Raw genomic sequence first — 14,571 nt, 5'->3', positions numbered from 1 at the left:
TAATTTGACATCTACCCATCCCCAGACTTGAACTCTAAAGAAACCCTGGGATGTTATTTTTCACTAAGTTTTTTCTCAAAGGTCGCAATAAAAAAATTCAGAATTTTCTTCCCATTTTGAGAAACTATTTGAAAATAATGCAGTTTGCAAAAGCTATTTACAATTTCGAACTTATTCTGCAGAAAATTTGCTCGTGGTTGTCTTGTGCAGAAAACTGCATTTTTGTGTAAAAAATAATGTTTTCATGCAGAAAATTCACCAATTCAGTGTGAATTTTATGCAGAAAAAATCACCAATAACTACACAGAGAAATATAACCCTTCTGTAGTAATTAATATTTCTTCATTGAAGTAATGTTTTTCATACTCTGTAGGTAATGTTATTTTCTGAGCTAAACAAGCACGTATGAATTTTGCAAATGATAACTCCTGAAGATTCTTGTCAGTCCAATATTAATCTTGGCAGTATTTTACAGCATTGAAAAGCATGTTCTTTGACTATTTTTCACATATTATTTCCATACTTGTATGATATATGGCACACAAACCAAAGGTGATGGTACAGTTGTGGCAGAAAGATTAAATTCACACTTGTGCCTGAAATCAAATATTAAAAGCTAGTGTACCAGTTGTACCTGTTCCTGAGATATCTGATCTAGACACATACCTCCTGTATTGGTTACAGTGATACACTATATGTGGAGCCCCCGGTGGAGTAGTGGGTTAAAGCCTTGTGACTTGAAGGTTGGGTTGCTGATCTGAAAGCTGCCAGGTTCGAATCCCACCCGGGGAGAGCGCGGATGAGCTCCCTCTATCAGCTCCAGCTCTATGCGGGGACATGAGAGAAGCCTCCCACAAGGATGGTAAAAAACATCAAAAAAATCCGAGCGTCCCCCGGGCAACGTCCTTGCAGATGGCCAATTCTCTCACACCAGAAGCAACTTGCAGTTTCTCAAGTTGCTCCTGACACACACAAAAAATGTGGAGCTGCCTTTGGAAACTGGAAACTTCAACCCAAAATGTTAAGCTCAAATTGCTAGTTTTTTTTAAAGTAGTAATTTTATAGCTATCCTCAGCAATCATATAGCAGCAGTTTTTTTTTTTTAAAAAAAACAATAATTGTAAATTGGGTAGGTTTGTAAATCTCATGGTCTAGCAGCATGATATGGCCAGTCTTGGCATATTAGAGTAACAAAGTATTCTGTTCATTCTGCTTTGTGATAAGAAATTGTGTGTGAGAAATGTCTCCAGGAGCCCTCCCTATCAACCATAAGAATCATAGGAATGTGAAAATAACTTATACTTAATTAACTGGAAATCCCGGCAGATTTTATCTAAGGAAAATTTAAGTGGAGTTGTACATATTAAACCTTGAAATTATTCAATGATTTGTCACTTTTTCAATCATCTGTCAACTATTAATGGAACATCTAATTAATAAATGGTTCTAAAATGCTATAGTGACCTCTAGCCGTTTTTAATACTGTCATTCAGAGACTCCACTGTTAACAGTGGTTCTGCTCCTAACTATCAGTTGTTTCTTCTTGAGAAATATAGGAAAAATTATTCATCAGCTGGTCTCGGAAACATATTAATGGTTAAAATAGTAAAATAGTATATACAATAATTTAAATTAAGTAAATCATATGCAAAATATGGATAAAATTCATGAGGTTCTGAAGACCATGGAAACCATGGAAATGGCACTACTGTAGTTTCGTTGCCAATTGGGTCTCCAGCTAGATTCCTGTTGCCCATTTTTTTTTACTTCATGGTTATTTATAAATTCCATATTTATTAAAAGTCTACTAGGCAGCTTTAGTGATGTTTATAATTCTTTTGGATGTTTATGACTATTTCATATTTTATTGATGTGCATTTTTTCTGTTATTGAGTAGTTTCAGGTTTTTATAATGTTCCAAGTGTACAGAAATGGCATGGGTAACTTTGCTTACTTGAAAAGTAATCACTGGGGATGGAGGGAATCAGAAGTAAAATTTTGATGCTACTACACCCGGTTCTGCATTATACAATGTCACCGTTTTTAATTGTATGTTTAATTCCCTGTAATACTACATGGCTGGAAGCCAACTTGCTTTACAGCCATGGGTGAAAGACTTATATAAATGGAATCAAATCAAATTTTAGTTGCAAGTGGGACAAAACTTTATTGTTCAGTGTAGGACCCTTGGGGTCTCTCCTTGATAAAAATTTTCAGTTGTGTAACTGCATGCCTAGTGTGATAATAAATATGACATTGCAGAAGTGAGTGGTCTTGAGTTCCCTTTCAGTGTTTAGATGAAGAAACAGCATAGCCAGTCATAGTGATATATTGGCAGGACTCACTGATAGTCTGTTCAGCATTTTCCTATTTTGATTTTGCTTGGTTTTTGTGTTACTGAGGTAATACTATGCCATTGTCCTGATTAGTTTGTTAACATTATTTTGTGGTTTCTTAAATTGAAGTGGAGGTGTGAGATCTGGTATTAAAATATTCCCTATTGAAAAGTGTAATTGCAGTAGCCCTATTTAAATATCAGGCATGTTTTATAGAGCCAACAAATAGTGGGACAGCTGTTTATTTCCAATGCATCCCAAGTCTGCCCTGGGGTGTTTTTTTTACATAATATGTAAAGCATGCTTGTGTTCAATAGTGTATTCTATTTAGCTGGAAATACTTGGATCAAAAAAAATATTGCTAGAGAAATATGGATTTTATCAAGACTTTGTCATACTTGAAGTAGACCTATTGAAATCAATGAAACCTTATATACTTGTGCCTATTTTGATTGATTTTAGTAGTTCCGTTGTAAATATGACCCAGTGTATGTTTCCTCATTTATAGCAAGTTAATATTACAGATAGTGAGCCTATAAATGGATTGATGGTATCCAGACAGTCCCTACAGAAAACCACACTTTCTGACTGTAGGTCTACACTCTGGAGAAAAACTGTTGGACAAATTGTGTTTTGCTATGACATGTCAAAAAAACCTAAATGCTGTTAACAATCGCTGTGTAATAGAGGAATAAAGAGTACAAGCAACTTTTAAAAAACAACAATTCCTCCAAAGTCATGTAATATATCCCTTTCTGGTGGAACAGAGCACAGATATCAGGAATTCCAAATTCAATTGTGTTCATAATTTTTCTGCTTTTATTCATTGTTCGGAGACATAATATAGTATAAGACCATTGAGCCACTTAGATATCTGATACAAAAAGAGAATCTTGAATAAGAGTTTTAATTATGCCTAATAAAATTGCATTACTTTTCATAAAATAACAGATCTAAAATTTTTGAAGAATGACATCTTTACTGTGTGACAGAACTTGCAAAAGCAGCACTTAGGAACTCATTTATCATACTCCACTGGTGGACATGTATGCAGGAAAGGAAGGTTGTATCTATCTCTATTTAAGGGTTGGACCATTCTAACTTAGTTTATGATCTTTAAAGCAGGAGTGATTTATCAGTGGTGTTTTGAGACACACTGAGGGGGAAATTACCTATTGGATTTCTGGTTACTGTGTAACAGCTTTTGCCCTATAGACTTGGGAAGATGAAAGACAGTCCAACATATAAATGACACAAACCAAGTACTGTCTTGAAAAAAACAAAGAACATTCATTTACACCATTGCAACGGATGGGCTATCATTCATCATAGGCTCTCACTCGTGGCTGAGTATGACTGCTTTCCAAGTGCAGGGTCTTAGTGATGGGTCCGTAGGTGACTGTAGAGATCTATTCTTGATCTGCATCTTCATTCACAGTGAGGACATTGGTTTCCAGATGAAAGGTGGTCCTGAGAAGGGGTGGCTTGACATGCCTTCCTCTTGACACATTTCTCCCTTTTGCCCTCCATTCGTGCCTCCTCAAATTCCACAGCATTTTTGGTAACAACTGACCTCCAGTTAGAAATCTTGAGGGCCAAGGCTTCCCAGTTCTCAGTGTGTATGCCAGAGTTTTTAGGGTTATCTTTAAGCCTGTATTTAAATCTCTTTTGCTATCTGCAAACATTCCATTTTCCATTCTTGAGAATATAGTACAGTGCTCCCTCACTTTTCGCGGGGGTTAGGTTCCAGGCCTGCCTGCGAAAACTGAAACCACGAAGTAGCGGCACTATATTTATTTTAATATATAAACATTATTTTAATAATTAAGTGGCCTTTTTCCCCTTGCAAACCCTGGAGGGAGTAAAGCCTTTCTTATCAGCGCTGGCAGGCCCCTTGTTTTGTGGCTGCCATGTTGCCCTGGCTGCCTTTGCTCCTGAAGCCAGGGAAGAAGGAAGGCTGTTCCACCCAGTAAGTGAGTGAGCGAGCAAAGGAGGGAGGGTGAGAGAGAGGGAGGCGGGTGGCAGCAGAGGCTCTACCTTGCTCTACCTTTTTGTGCCACCCCCAGCACCACCTCAGACCAAGGCACGAGCACTTTGGGATGCACAGGAGGCTCCTACCCTCACTTCCGGGTTTGCCCTGGCGGTGGCCATTTTTGGGTGCGCAATTTCAGAGTCTCGCGAGAGCGCCCCATGCGCAAGCCACACCTCCGAGGCACCCGGTGCTATCATGAGACTCTGAAATCGTGTGCCCAAAAATGCCCGCCGCCGGGGCGAACCCGGAAGTGAGGGTAGGAGTTTCCCCCGCCACTATTAAAATCAGCAATGGGGTGGGTAAACAAATCAATAAATAATTTTTAAAATTCCACAATAGAGCGAATCCGCGGAAAGCGAACTGCAAGATTGCGAGGGAACACTGTAACTGCATTCAGAGATGGTGATTGTGCATTCAGACAATATGGGCAGTCCAGCAAAGTTCATGGTAAAGGATTATCCCTTCAGTGTTGTTGTTCTTTTCTTCTTCCAGCATGCTGACATTTGTCTGCCTGTCTTCCCAAGAGATTTGCAGGATTTTTCAGAGGCAACACTGATGGAATCGTTCCAGAAGTTGAGAGTGATGTTTGTATATGGGCCACGTTTCGCAGGCATATAACAGGGTCGGGAGGACAATAGCTTTATAAAGAAGCATCTTCGTTTCCCTACAAATCTCCTGATACCCAAACACACTCTGTTTTATTAGAAAAAATGCTGCACTTGTAGAGCTCAGATGGTATTGTATTGCAGTGTTGATGTTCACTTTTGTGGAGAGGTGGCTGCCAAGGTAGCAGAAATGGTCAGCATTTTCTAACATTATACCATTAAACTGGATTTGTGGCATTGCAGAGGGATTGGTTGGTGCCTGCTGAATAGCATTTTGGTTTTCTCTATGTTCAGTGAGAGGCCAAGCTTTCCATATGCTTCAGAGAAGGTGTTAAGAGTGGCTTGTCTTCAGAATGAGCACAGACTACATTATCATCAGCATATTGGAGTTATATAACAGATGCTGTTGTCATCATGGTTTTGGCTTTCATCTGCTGAGGTTACATATTTAGAAGTTGTCCTTTTCTTATCGATTGTTTGTTGGATTTCATTATCATTTTCATCAAACCAATCTTGATGTTTCTTGGTATGGTATCCAATGGTTTCTTTACAGGCTGCAATGATAGAAGCCTTTAGTTTGTTTCGGTCTTCCTCAACATTTCCAGAGTGTTCTATGGGTAAATGATTCTTGGGTATTTTTTTGTTTTTGTTTTTTTGAGAAGGGTTTATTTGGAGGGCTCTTGAAGGGCTTGGGTGTTCATTTTATGTCTTATCTTTCTTCCATGGAGTCTGCATTTGGGAATGATCATGATGGCCATTGTGGATCAAATTAACCTGTGGTCTGTATAGCAATCATCAGTACCTGTCATTGCTCTTGTGACAAGCACATTGTGGTGGTCTCTGGCACATATAATTACATAGATTCATAGACTCATAGAATAATAGAGTTGGACGAGACCACATGAACTATGTAGTCCAGCCCCCTGCCATGCAGGAAAAGCACAATCAAATTTTAAGCAGTGCCAGTGCTTTGACCGTGCGCGCATTCTTGATGTCTTGGGCTTGTTTTTCTGGTGGAAGAGCATGTTGGTGATGACAAGGTTGTGTTTCACACATTTGGTGAGAAGCAGGATGCGTATTTACATTGCTGTTTCCAACCCTATCTTTTCCTATGGTCCCTGAACACAGGTCGAAGTCTCATCCAACTCTTGCATTAAAATTCCCTAGGTGGGTGATTTTGACCTTCTTAGGACAGATGCTTCAACAGGTTGTTTCCGATAGTAAAGTCGACTCCATGTATTATTCGTTCTTGTTCAGGCAGTCCTTTCCAGAAGAAGGTGTAGCCTACTTTTTCTTCCTTCAGCTCTCTCTCTCCTGCTCTCCAGGTTTCTTGAAGTGCTGCTATATCGGTTAGTTAAAGTGCATCAGCTCCCTTGCAATAATAGCAGTCCTGTATTTAAGGCATTCATCCTCTTTGTTGTCCAACAGTGTCCTTACGTGCCACATTCCAAAGTTCATTTTTCTATTTTGGCTGCAAGATGGTGACCCCTCTGGACATGGCAGTCCAGTCAGGGATAAGAGAGGCAAACTATGTCTAGGACACCTTTTCTAGCACTCTCCCCATATGGAGTGAGCCGAGTTGTGGAGAAGTCATAGTTATTGTGTTTAATTTTTGTCTGTTGGAGTGTGTATTTGTGTTTTAGTTAACAGTAGCCATTTTGGAACATGAGTAAAGCAGCGGACATTTTGTTTCATTTCACAGTGGTTGGGTTGCCATGGAGATGAAGCTGGTTAGCTCATGAGAGAGAAGTGGGCGGAGCCAAGGAAAGGAGAGCGGTTTTTAAAAAAAGAAGAGAAGCCAGTTCAGTTGGGAGTTGAGAGTTGGGAGTTGAGAGAGAAGAGTGTGTGGGAGAGAAGGAGAGGGTGTGTGTGTGCATGGCTGTAGGCTTGTTCAGTCAGAAAGTACTGAAAAGATAGGCCTGGCACAGAAACCTTTAGTCAGGACAGACTAAAGGGAATCTAGTAAGATCTCTAGTGGGGAAAAATCTAGGGATCTGAGATTTGATCGGTATTGGATCAAATTATTAGTCTTATTGTAGTGGGGACATTGTCCACGAAGGAACTCGACTGTGGTTAGGGTTCGCTACAATTTGGTAACATCAGTAAGAAAGTGGAAGAAGATTTACACCAAAGTCTACGGTTATAGAGTTATTAAGCCACTTGTCTATTTAGAGTTATATAAGTTAATCAACCAAACCCGCAACTAAGCTTTGTACAAATAAATTTGTTGTTATTTGTTAACATCTGTCTCATCTCATTCCATTTGCGTCTGTGGAGCCAAGTTTCATCAGTATTAATTCAAAAAACCTCACATTGGTGGCAGTTAATTGAATAAATCACACACACAGTATATAATTGGTGGCAGCGTATAGAGATTTAGTGTAACACTTAAGTTTAGTTTACATCATTTCAAATTGGTGATAGGGGTGGGATCTGTAAGGATTCCCCTCTGTCTGACACCTCTTTTTTTCACATTGGTGGCAGCGGCGGAATTCGTGTAACATCCCTGATTTAGTGCCTTAAGATCGCTTATAGAAGAAAACCGTGAGGTAAAATCTGACAAAAATGGCCACTAGACGACAGAAAAAGGTTGCTGAAGAAGAAGGTGCATTTCAGGAAGAGAGTTCAGATTCTGAACAAACACCAGTGTCAGAAATGACTCTTAAATATAGACTGGAGATGAGAAAGTTACAAATGGAGGAAAGAGAAAAAGAAAAAGAAAGAGAATTGAGGAGAGAGTTGGAATTAAGAAGATTGGAGATTGAATTGGAAAAACAGAGGTTAACACTATCTCAACCACATATCAATACCCAGGAAGGGAATTCTAGAGCTGAGGCATCAGACATGATTCTGAAGAGATTCCCTAGGTATAATAAAGACGATGATGTGGAAAAGTTTTTAATTTCATTTGAAAGGTGCTGTAAGGATTTTGAAGTTAGTGAGGAGAAGTGGATGATTTATTTGAGACCTCAGATTAGCGGGAAACTTTTAGAGATCTATGGGGACATGTCTGAGGAGACCTATAGGGATTATAAATTATTCAAGCAACAGGTGCAGCAAAAACTCCAACTAACACCTGAGTTTTATAGATTAAAATTCAGAACACTGAAGAGAGAAAGAAATCAAAGTTTCGCTCAGGTGGCATCCAAGCAAGCACAATATTTTGACAGTTGGGTGCGAACATCTGAGGTAGATAATTATCAACAATTGAGGGAGTTAATGAAATTAGAACAATTATTTCAGCTGGTGCCCTCAGAATATCGTTGGCTAGTGCAGGATCGAAGACCAGCGACAGCAGGGGAAGCGGCTGTCATGGTAGATCAATTGATCACACTGAAGGAAGGATTTAGGAAAGATGAGGGACCAAGTGATAAAAAGCAGTTTAAGCTGCCATATTATCATTCCCAAGTACGAACGCAGCAGGGGAGAGGGCCTGCAGGAGAAAACACCACCTGGAGGAGGCAGGAGGTAACAGGTCAAGTCAAACCTGAAGAGAAAATGAAGTGTTTTCAGTGTGGAAAGCTGGGACACTTAAGATATCAGTGTAACCTTTTTAAAAAGGACAAGACTTCTTTCTTTGTAAATAAAGTAGCAGTGGAAACCAAGGCAGAATTAGATACTAAGTCTAAAAGCAGCCCTGAAGTAGTGCCCAAAGAGAAACAATGTTTGTTTATTTTATCAAATAGACCATCCGAAGACTATTTAGAGTATATTTCTGTTGACAGTAAGAATATCCAGGGATGGAGGGATACTGGGTCGGATGTTTGCATCATACGTCCAGAAGCAGTACCTCAGAAATATCAACATCCTACCTCAGTAATTAATTTAAAAGGCTTAGGTCCTGTAATACCAACCCAGGTAGTTTCATTACCAATTGAATACAATGGTTGGAAAGGAATTTGGGACTTTGCCATCAGTTCAGATATACCTTATAAATGTTTAATCGGTAACGACCTGGCTAAGGAAGTTAAGAACTGGCAGAAGTTATGTGAGGAAGATGAAGATAACTTCGAAGGCCCTACTCAGGAAGCAATATGCTTGCCAATTCATCAGGATGTAGGAGAGGATCCAGAATCCAGTTCTATAATTACTGAGATTGTTAACAAGACAGAGGGAGTTAGAGAAATTCTGCAAGAACAAAAGGCAGATGAAACCTTAAAACCCTTGTTTAAACAAGCTGAGAATACACTAGAGTCAGCAGAAGAACAACCCTCTAGATTCATTACTAAAGATGGCGTGCTATATAGAGAGAGTAAAAGTCTAAAGACAGCAGGAGAGTCAGAGGTGCATACCCAAATTGTAGTGCCAGAGAAATTCAGAGAACAACTCATGAGGGTGGCACATGATAGCCCTCAGGGAGGCCATTTGGGTATCAGAAAAACAACTAAAAGAATTACAAAGAACTTTTATTGGCCTGGCATGTTCCAGAAAATAAAAGAATTTTGCCGGTCATGTGACACCTGCCAAAGACTGAGTACCGGGAGGGATAAGATCAAAGCTCCTCTAATCCCTATGCCTGTAATTGGAGAGCCATTTTACAGAGTGGGAATCGACATAGTTGGTCCTCTTTGTAAACCAAGCAAAAGGGGTTATAAGTACATACTAACTATGATCGACTATGCTACAAGATACCCGGAAGCAGTAGCTCTCACCAACATCGAGACCTCAACCATAGCTAATGCTTTGTTATCCATTTGGGGAAGAACTGGATATCCCAAAGAATTAATATCTGACTTAGGGACCCAGTTTACATCGAAACTTATGAAGAGACTACTTGAGTTATGCGGCATCAGGCATCTTACATCGACGGCCTACCACCCACAAACAAATGGGTTGGTCGAAAATCTAAATAAGACTCTAATTAAAATGATAAAGTCTTATAGCCAACAGAGACCGCATGATTGGGACATTAAGCTTCAACAACTATTATTTGCATACAGATCAGTCCCCCAGGATAGTACAGGCTACAGCCCTTTCGAACTGTTGTATGGAAGAAAGGCTCGAGGACCGTTAGATTTGGTTAAGGAGTACTGGGAGGCGAGCCCAGCAGCAGAGCCGGTTCCAGTGGCTGATTATCTACGAGATCTACAGTCAACAATGCAGTTAGCCAAGGACATCACACATGAGCATCTGACCGCAGCACAACAACGGCAGAAAGACTATTACGACGCAACATCTAAGGCGAGAAACTTCAACATTGGACATGAGGTCCTGTTTTTGTCACCTAACAGAACCAACAAACTTCAAATGGATTGGTCAGGACCCTGGAGAGTCACCAAGAAGCACAACCAAGTGAACTATGACATCTATAATGAACAATTAAATGTCGAAAGGAGAGTCCATGTAAATATGTTGAAACCTTATGTTTGGAGATCGGCTAATGTGTATATAGTAGTGTCAGAAGATGAGTCCGGTCCCTTTACTTTTTGGGAAGGTGATCGAGAGCTATATAAAAATTTGGATCAAGTAGATATAAGTAAAGAGTTAACCCAATCTCAACGGGAGGAGATTGTGGGAGTTTTAAATAAATATAGTAAAATGTTTTCTGATTTACCAGGAAGGGTCCAAGGGGTACAGCATCAAATTAATACCAATGATGCAGCTCCTATAGCTTCCCCTCCGTACCGAGTGACTGGGAATATCAATGAGTGTATCGAGAGGGAGGTGAAAGAGATGTTGGACCTGGGCATTATTGTGTCATCGAATAGTCCCTGGGCTTCACCTATTGTGCTGGTTCAGAAGCCAGATAAAACTATTAGGTTTTGTATAGATTATCGACTTCTGAACAAGGTGACCCAAACTGATACATATCCAATGCCACGATTGGATGACCTATTGGAAAGGATCGGGAGAGCTCAGTTTATCAGCAGTATAGACCTTACTAAGGGATTCTGGCAAGTGCCCATGGCACCACAAGACCAGCCTAAGACAGCATTTCGTACGCAAGGTGGGCTTTACGAATTCTCAGTGTTACCTTTTGGACTAAAAAACAGCCCCGCAACATTTCAAAGATTGGTTGACAAGGTCCTTAGTGGCCTAGGAAACTTTTGTGTGGCCTACATGGATGATATAGGAATTTTTAGCAATTCGTGGGAGGATCACCTAAAGCATTTGGATATAGTATTGGGCAGATTAAAGGAAGCTGGCTTAACCATCAAAGCTTCCAAATGTAAATTGGGAAAAAACACCACAAAATATTTAGGGCATTTAGTAGGAGGAGGTTGTATTCGACCAGACCCTACTAAAGTGAAAGCTATTCACCAGTGGCCAGTGCCCAAAACGAAAAAACAGGTTAGATCATTCCTCGGATTGGCTGGATATTATCGAAAATTTATTCCCTCCTTTAGTAATCTGGCAGCCCCTTTATCGGACCTGACCAAAAAGAAGAACCCTAATAAAATAATCTGGACTCCAAATTGTCAAACATCCATGGATCGGTTGAAACAGGCCATTACATCAGATTCTGTCTTGAAAGCCCCAGATTTCGATGAACCCTTCATTTTGACTTGCGACGCGTCTGACATTGGGTTAGGAGCTGTCCTAAGTCAAATTGATAAGGAAGGTGAGGACAGACCTATTTTATTTTTAAGTAAGAAGTGGCATTCCCACGAATGCAGTATGTCCACCATTGAAAAGGAGTGCTACTCCATAATTTGGTCAATAAGGAAACTCAAACCTTATTTATGGGGAAGGAAATTCACCCTACAAACCGACCATGCACCATTGAAATGGTTGGATAATGTAAAAGGAACAAATAATAAACTGTTACGGTGGAGTTTGTCATTACAAGATTTCACATACGAAATCAAACATGTCACAGGTAAAAGAAATGTTGTTGCTGATGCACTGTCTAGAGTGTCTTGAAAAGTTAAAGGTTTTATTTATGGTTTATTCAATGTATTTAATCATAATAAGTTTGTGTTACAGTAATGTGTTTATATATATATATATATTGTTATGCAATTTTTAAATTATTTTTGCCCATTCTGGGATTCTAAATGGCCAAAAATAATCTTCTTTGGGTGGAAGGTGTGGAGAAGTCATAGTTATTGTGTTTAATTTTTGTCTGTTGGAGTGTGTATTTGTGTTTTAGTTAACAGTAGCCATTTTGGAACATGAGTAAAGCAGCGGACATTTTGTTTCATTTCACAGTGGTTGGGTTGCCATGGAGATGAAGCTGGTTAGCTCATGAGAGAGAAGTGGGCGGAGCCAAGGAAAGGAGAGCGGTTTTTAAAAAAAGAAGAGAAGCCAGTTCAGTTGGGAGTTGAGAGTTGGGAGTTGAGAGAGAAGAGTGTGTGGGAGAGAAGGAGAGGGTGTGTGTGTGCATGGCTGTAGGCTTGTTCAGTCAGAAAGTACTGAAAAGATAGGCCTGGCACAGAAACCTTTAGTCAGGACAGACTAAAGGGAATCTAGTAAGATCTCTAGTGGGGAAAAATCTAGGGATCTGAGATTTGATCGGTATTGGATCAAATTATTAGTCTTATTGTAGTGGGGACATTGTCCACGAAGGAACTCGACTGTGGTTAGGGTTCGCTACAATTTGGTAACATCAGTAAGAAAGTGGAAGAAGATTTACACCAAAGTCTACGGTTATAGAGTTATTAAGCCACTTGTCTATTTAGAGTTATATAAGTTAATCAACCAAACCCGCAACTAAGCTTTGTACAAATAAATTTGTTGTTATTTGTTTTTTTTTTATGCTTTTATTTATAGTTATAGTGATACAATAAAAGAGGAGAGTCGCATGTCATTACAAAGTAGAATAATACAAAGGGGACAAAGTAAAATAATAACGAACAAACAATAAATGGGAGAGAAAAGAAAAGAAAAAAAAAGGAAAAAAGAAAAAAAGAGAATATATATATACATATATATATGTGTATATATATATATATGTATATATATAATTGTAAAACCCTGGTTTCCCTCGACCCTCCCTCCTCTCTCTGGATTCCCTTCCAGATCCCCTGCTCAACATTTATATTCTTATTTTTCCAAATTCTTTCCCGATCCTTTTTCTAAGAACCTCAGAGTGTCATAACAGTTTCTACTTCCATGTTTCCAGTTTTCTTTTCTTTTTCCTTAAGATATTTACTTAATTTGTCCCAGTCTGTTTTTGTGTCTGTTTTTACTGAAATTATCTGTGTTAGTGTGTCCATATTTTTTATATCCATCAGTTTCAAAAGCCATTGTTCTAATGACGGCGTTTCTGCTGTTTTCCAGAGTTTCGCAATCGTGATTCTTGCTGCACTTGTCATATATATAAACAATTTTTCATTGTTTATATCCGTGAAAAAGTCCGTTAGTCCTAGTAGAAAATATTCCGGTTTTAGGGTTAGTTTTGTTTGTAGTATGGTCTCCATTTCCTTCTGTATTATTTTCCAAAACCTTTTTACCTTCTTACATCCCCACCACATGTGAAAAAAATCTCCCTTCTCTTTCTTACATTTCCAACACTTATCTCCATTCTTATTTTTATTAATTTTTGCTAATTTTTCCGGCGTTATGTACCACCTGAAAAATATTTTGTACCAGCTTTCCTTTAACTGTGTTGAATATGTATATCTTATTTTTTTTTCCAGCACCTTTCCCATTCCTCCATGCTTATGGTATGTCCAATCTCCCTAGCCCATATGGTCATATTTTCTTTTACATAGACCTCTTCTGTTTCCCAGATTAATAGCTGTTGATATAACATTTTGATAATTTTCTTCTCCATTTTTAAAATTTTGTCCCATGTTGTATCATTTCTCTCAAATCCTATTTGATTATCTGTTTTGAAGCCTTCCATGATCTGCCAGTAATTTAACCAGGTTATCGATGGTTCTAGCTGTTTTACTTCCTCATATTTTTTTAATCTTATTCCGTAATTATCAATTTTTATTAGTTGTTTATATGTTAGCCATCTTTCTCTAGGAATCTCCCTCATGTGTTCTGACTCTAAAGGGGAGAGCCATAGTGGTGTCCTACTGTAAAATCTGTTTTTATATTTCTCCCATGTTGTTATTAATGCTTTTCTTAAATAGTGATTACTGAAGTTTTTTTCTTTGTAACCTTTCCTTTTCCATAAGTATGCATGCCATCCTTTGTTTAAGTCTTGGCCTTCTAATGCCAATATCCTTGCCTTTCGTAGGCAGGCCCACTCCTTTACCCATTCCAAGGCAGCCGCATCATAATACAATTGCAGATCAGGGACTCCCAGCCCTCCTCTGCGAATGTCGTCTTTCATATATAGATACTTAATCCTCGCTCGTTTTCTGCCCCATATGAACTTGTTAATTTCTCTTTGCCATTCGTCCAGAGTTTTTTTATTATTCAGAATGGGTAGATTTCTGAAAAGAAATAATGCTTCAGCTAGTATCTTCATTTTAATAGCGGCAATTTTTCCTAACATAGAGAGATGTAAACCATTCCACCTTTCCATTTTTTTTTTCATTTCTCTCCATTTTCTGTCATAATTATTTTTTTGCAGGTGAATATTATTCGCGGTTAACTCGATCCCTAGATATTTAATTTTTTTTACTATTTCTATCCCCGTTTTTTGTTGTAACTCCTGTTTCAGCTTTTGTGAAATATTCTTTGTCAAAATTTTGGTTTT

The 14,571-nt window shown here is 38.8% G+C and overlaps 2 protein-coding genes across 2 annotated transcripts in view; both read left to right on the top strand.

Annotated features, from left to right (window-relative positions):
- Positions 1-14,571, top strand: part of spag16 (sperm associated antigen 16) — a 583,704-nt gene that overhangs the window by 178,374 nt on the left and 390,759 nt on the right. The gene's annotated exons all lie outside the window — the stretch shown is intronic.
- Positions 4,617-13,285, top strand: LOC134293449 (uncharacterized). The gene has a single exon (XM_062960992.1). The coding sequence runs from the start codon at positions 7,539-7,541 to the stop codon at positions 11,835-11,837; it is 4,299 nt and encodes a 1,432-aa protein (XP_062817062.1). The 5' UTR covers positions 4,617-7,538; the 3' UTR covers positions 11,838-13,285.

Source organism: Anolis carolinensis, chromosome 1, assembly GCF_035594765.1.
Source record: "Anolis carolinensis isolate JA03-04 chromosome 1, rAnoCar3.1.pri, whole genome shotgun sequence".
Taxonomy (NCBI): domain Eukaryota; kingdom Metazoa; phylum Chordata; class Lepidosauria; order Squamata; family Dactyloidae; genus Anolis; species Anolis carolinensis.
This window is presented reverse-complemented; position numbering and strand designations above follow the sequence as displayed.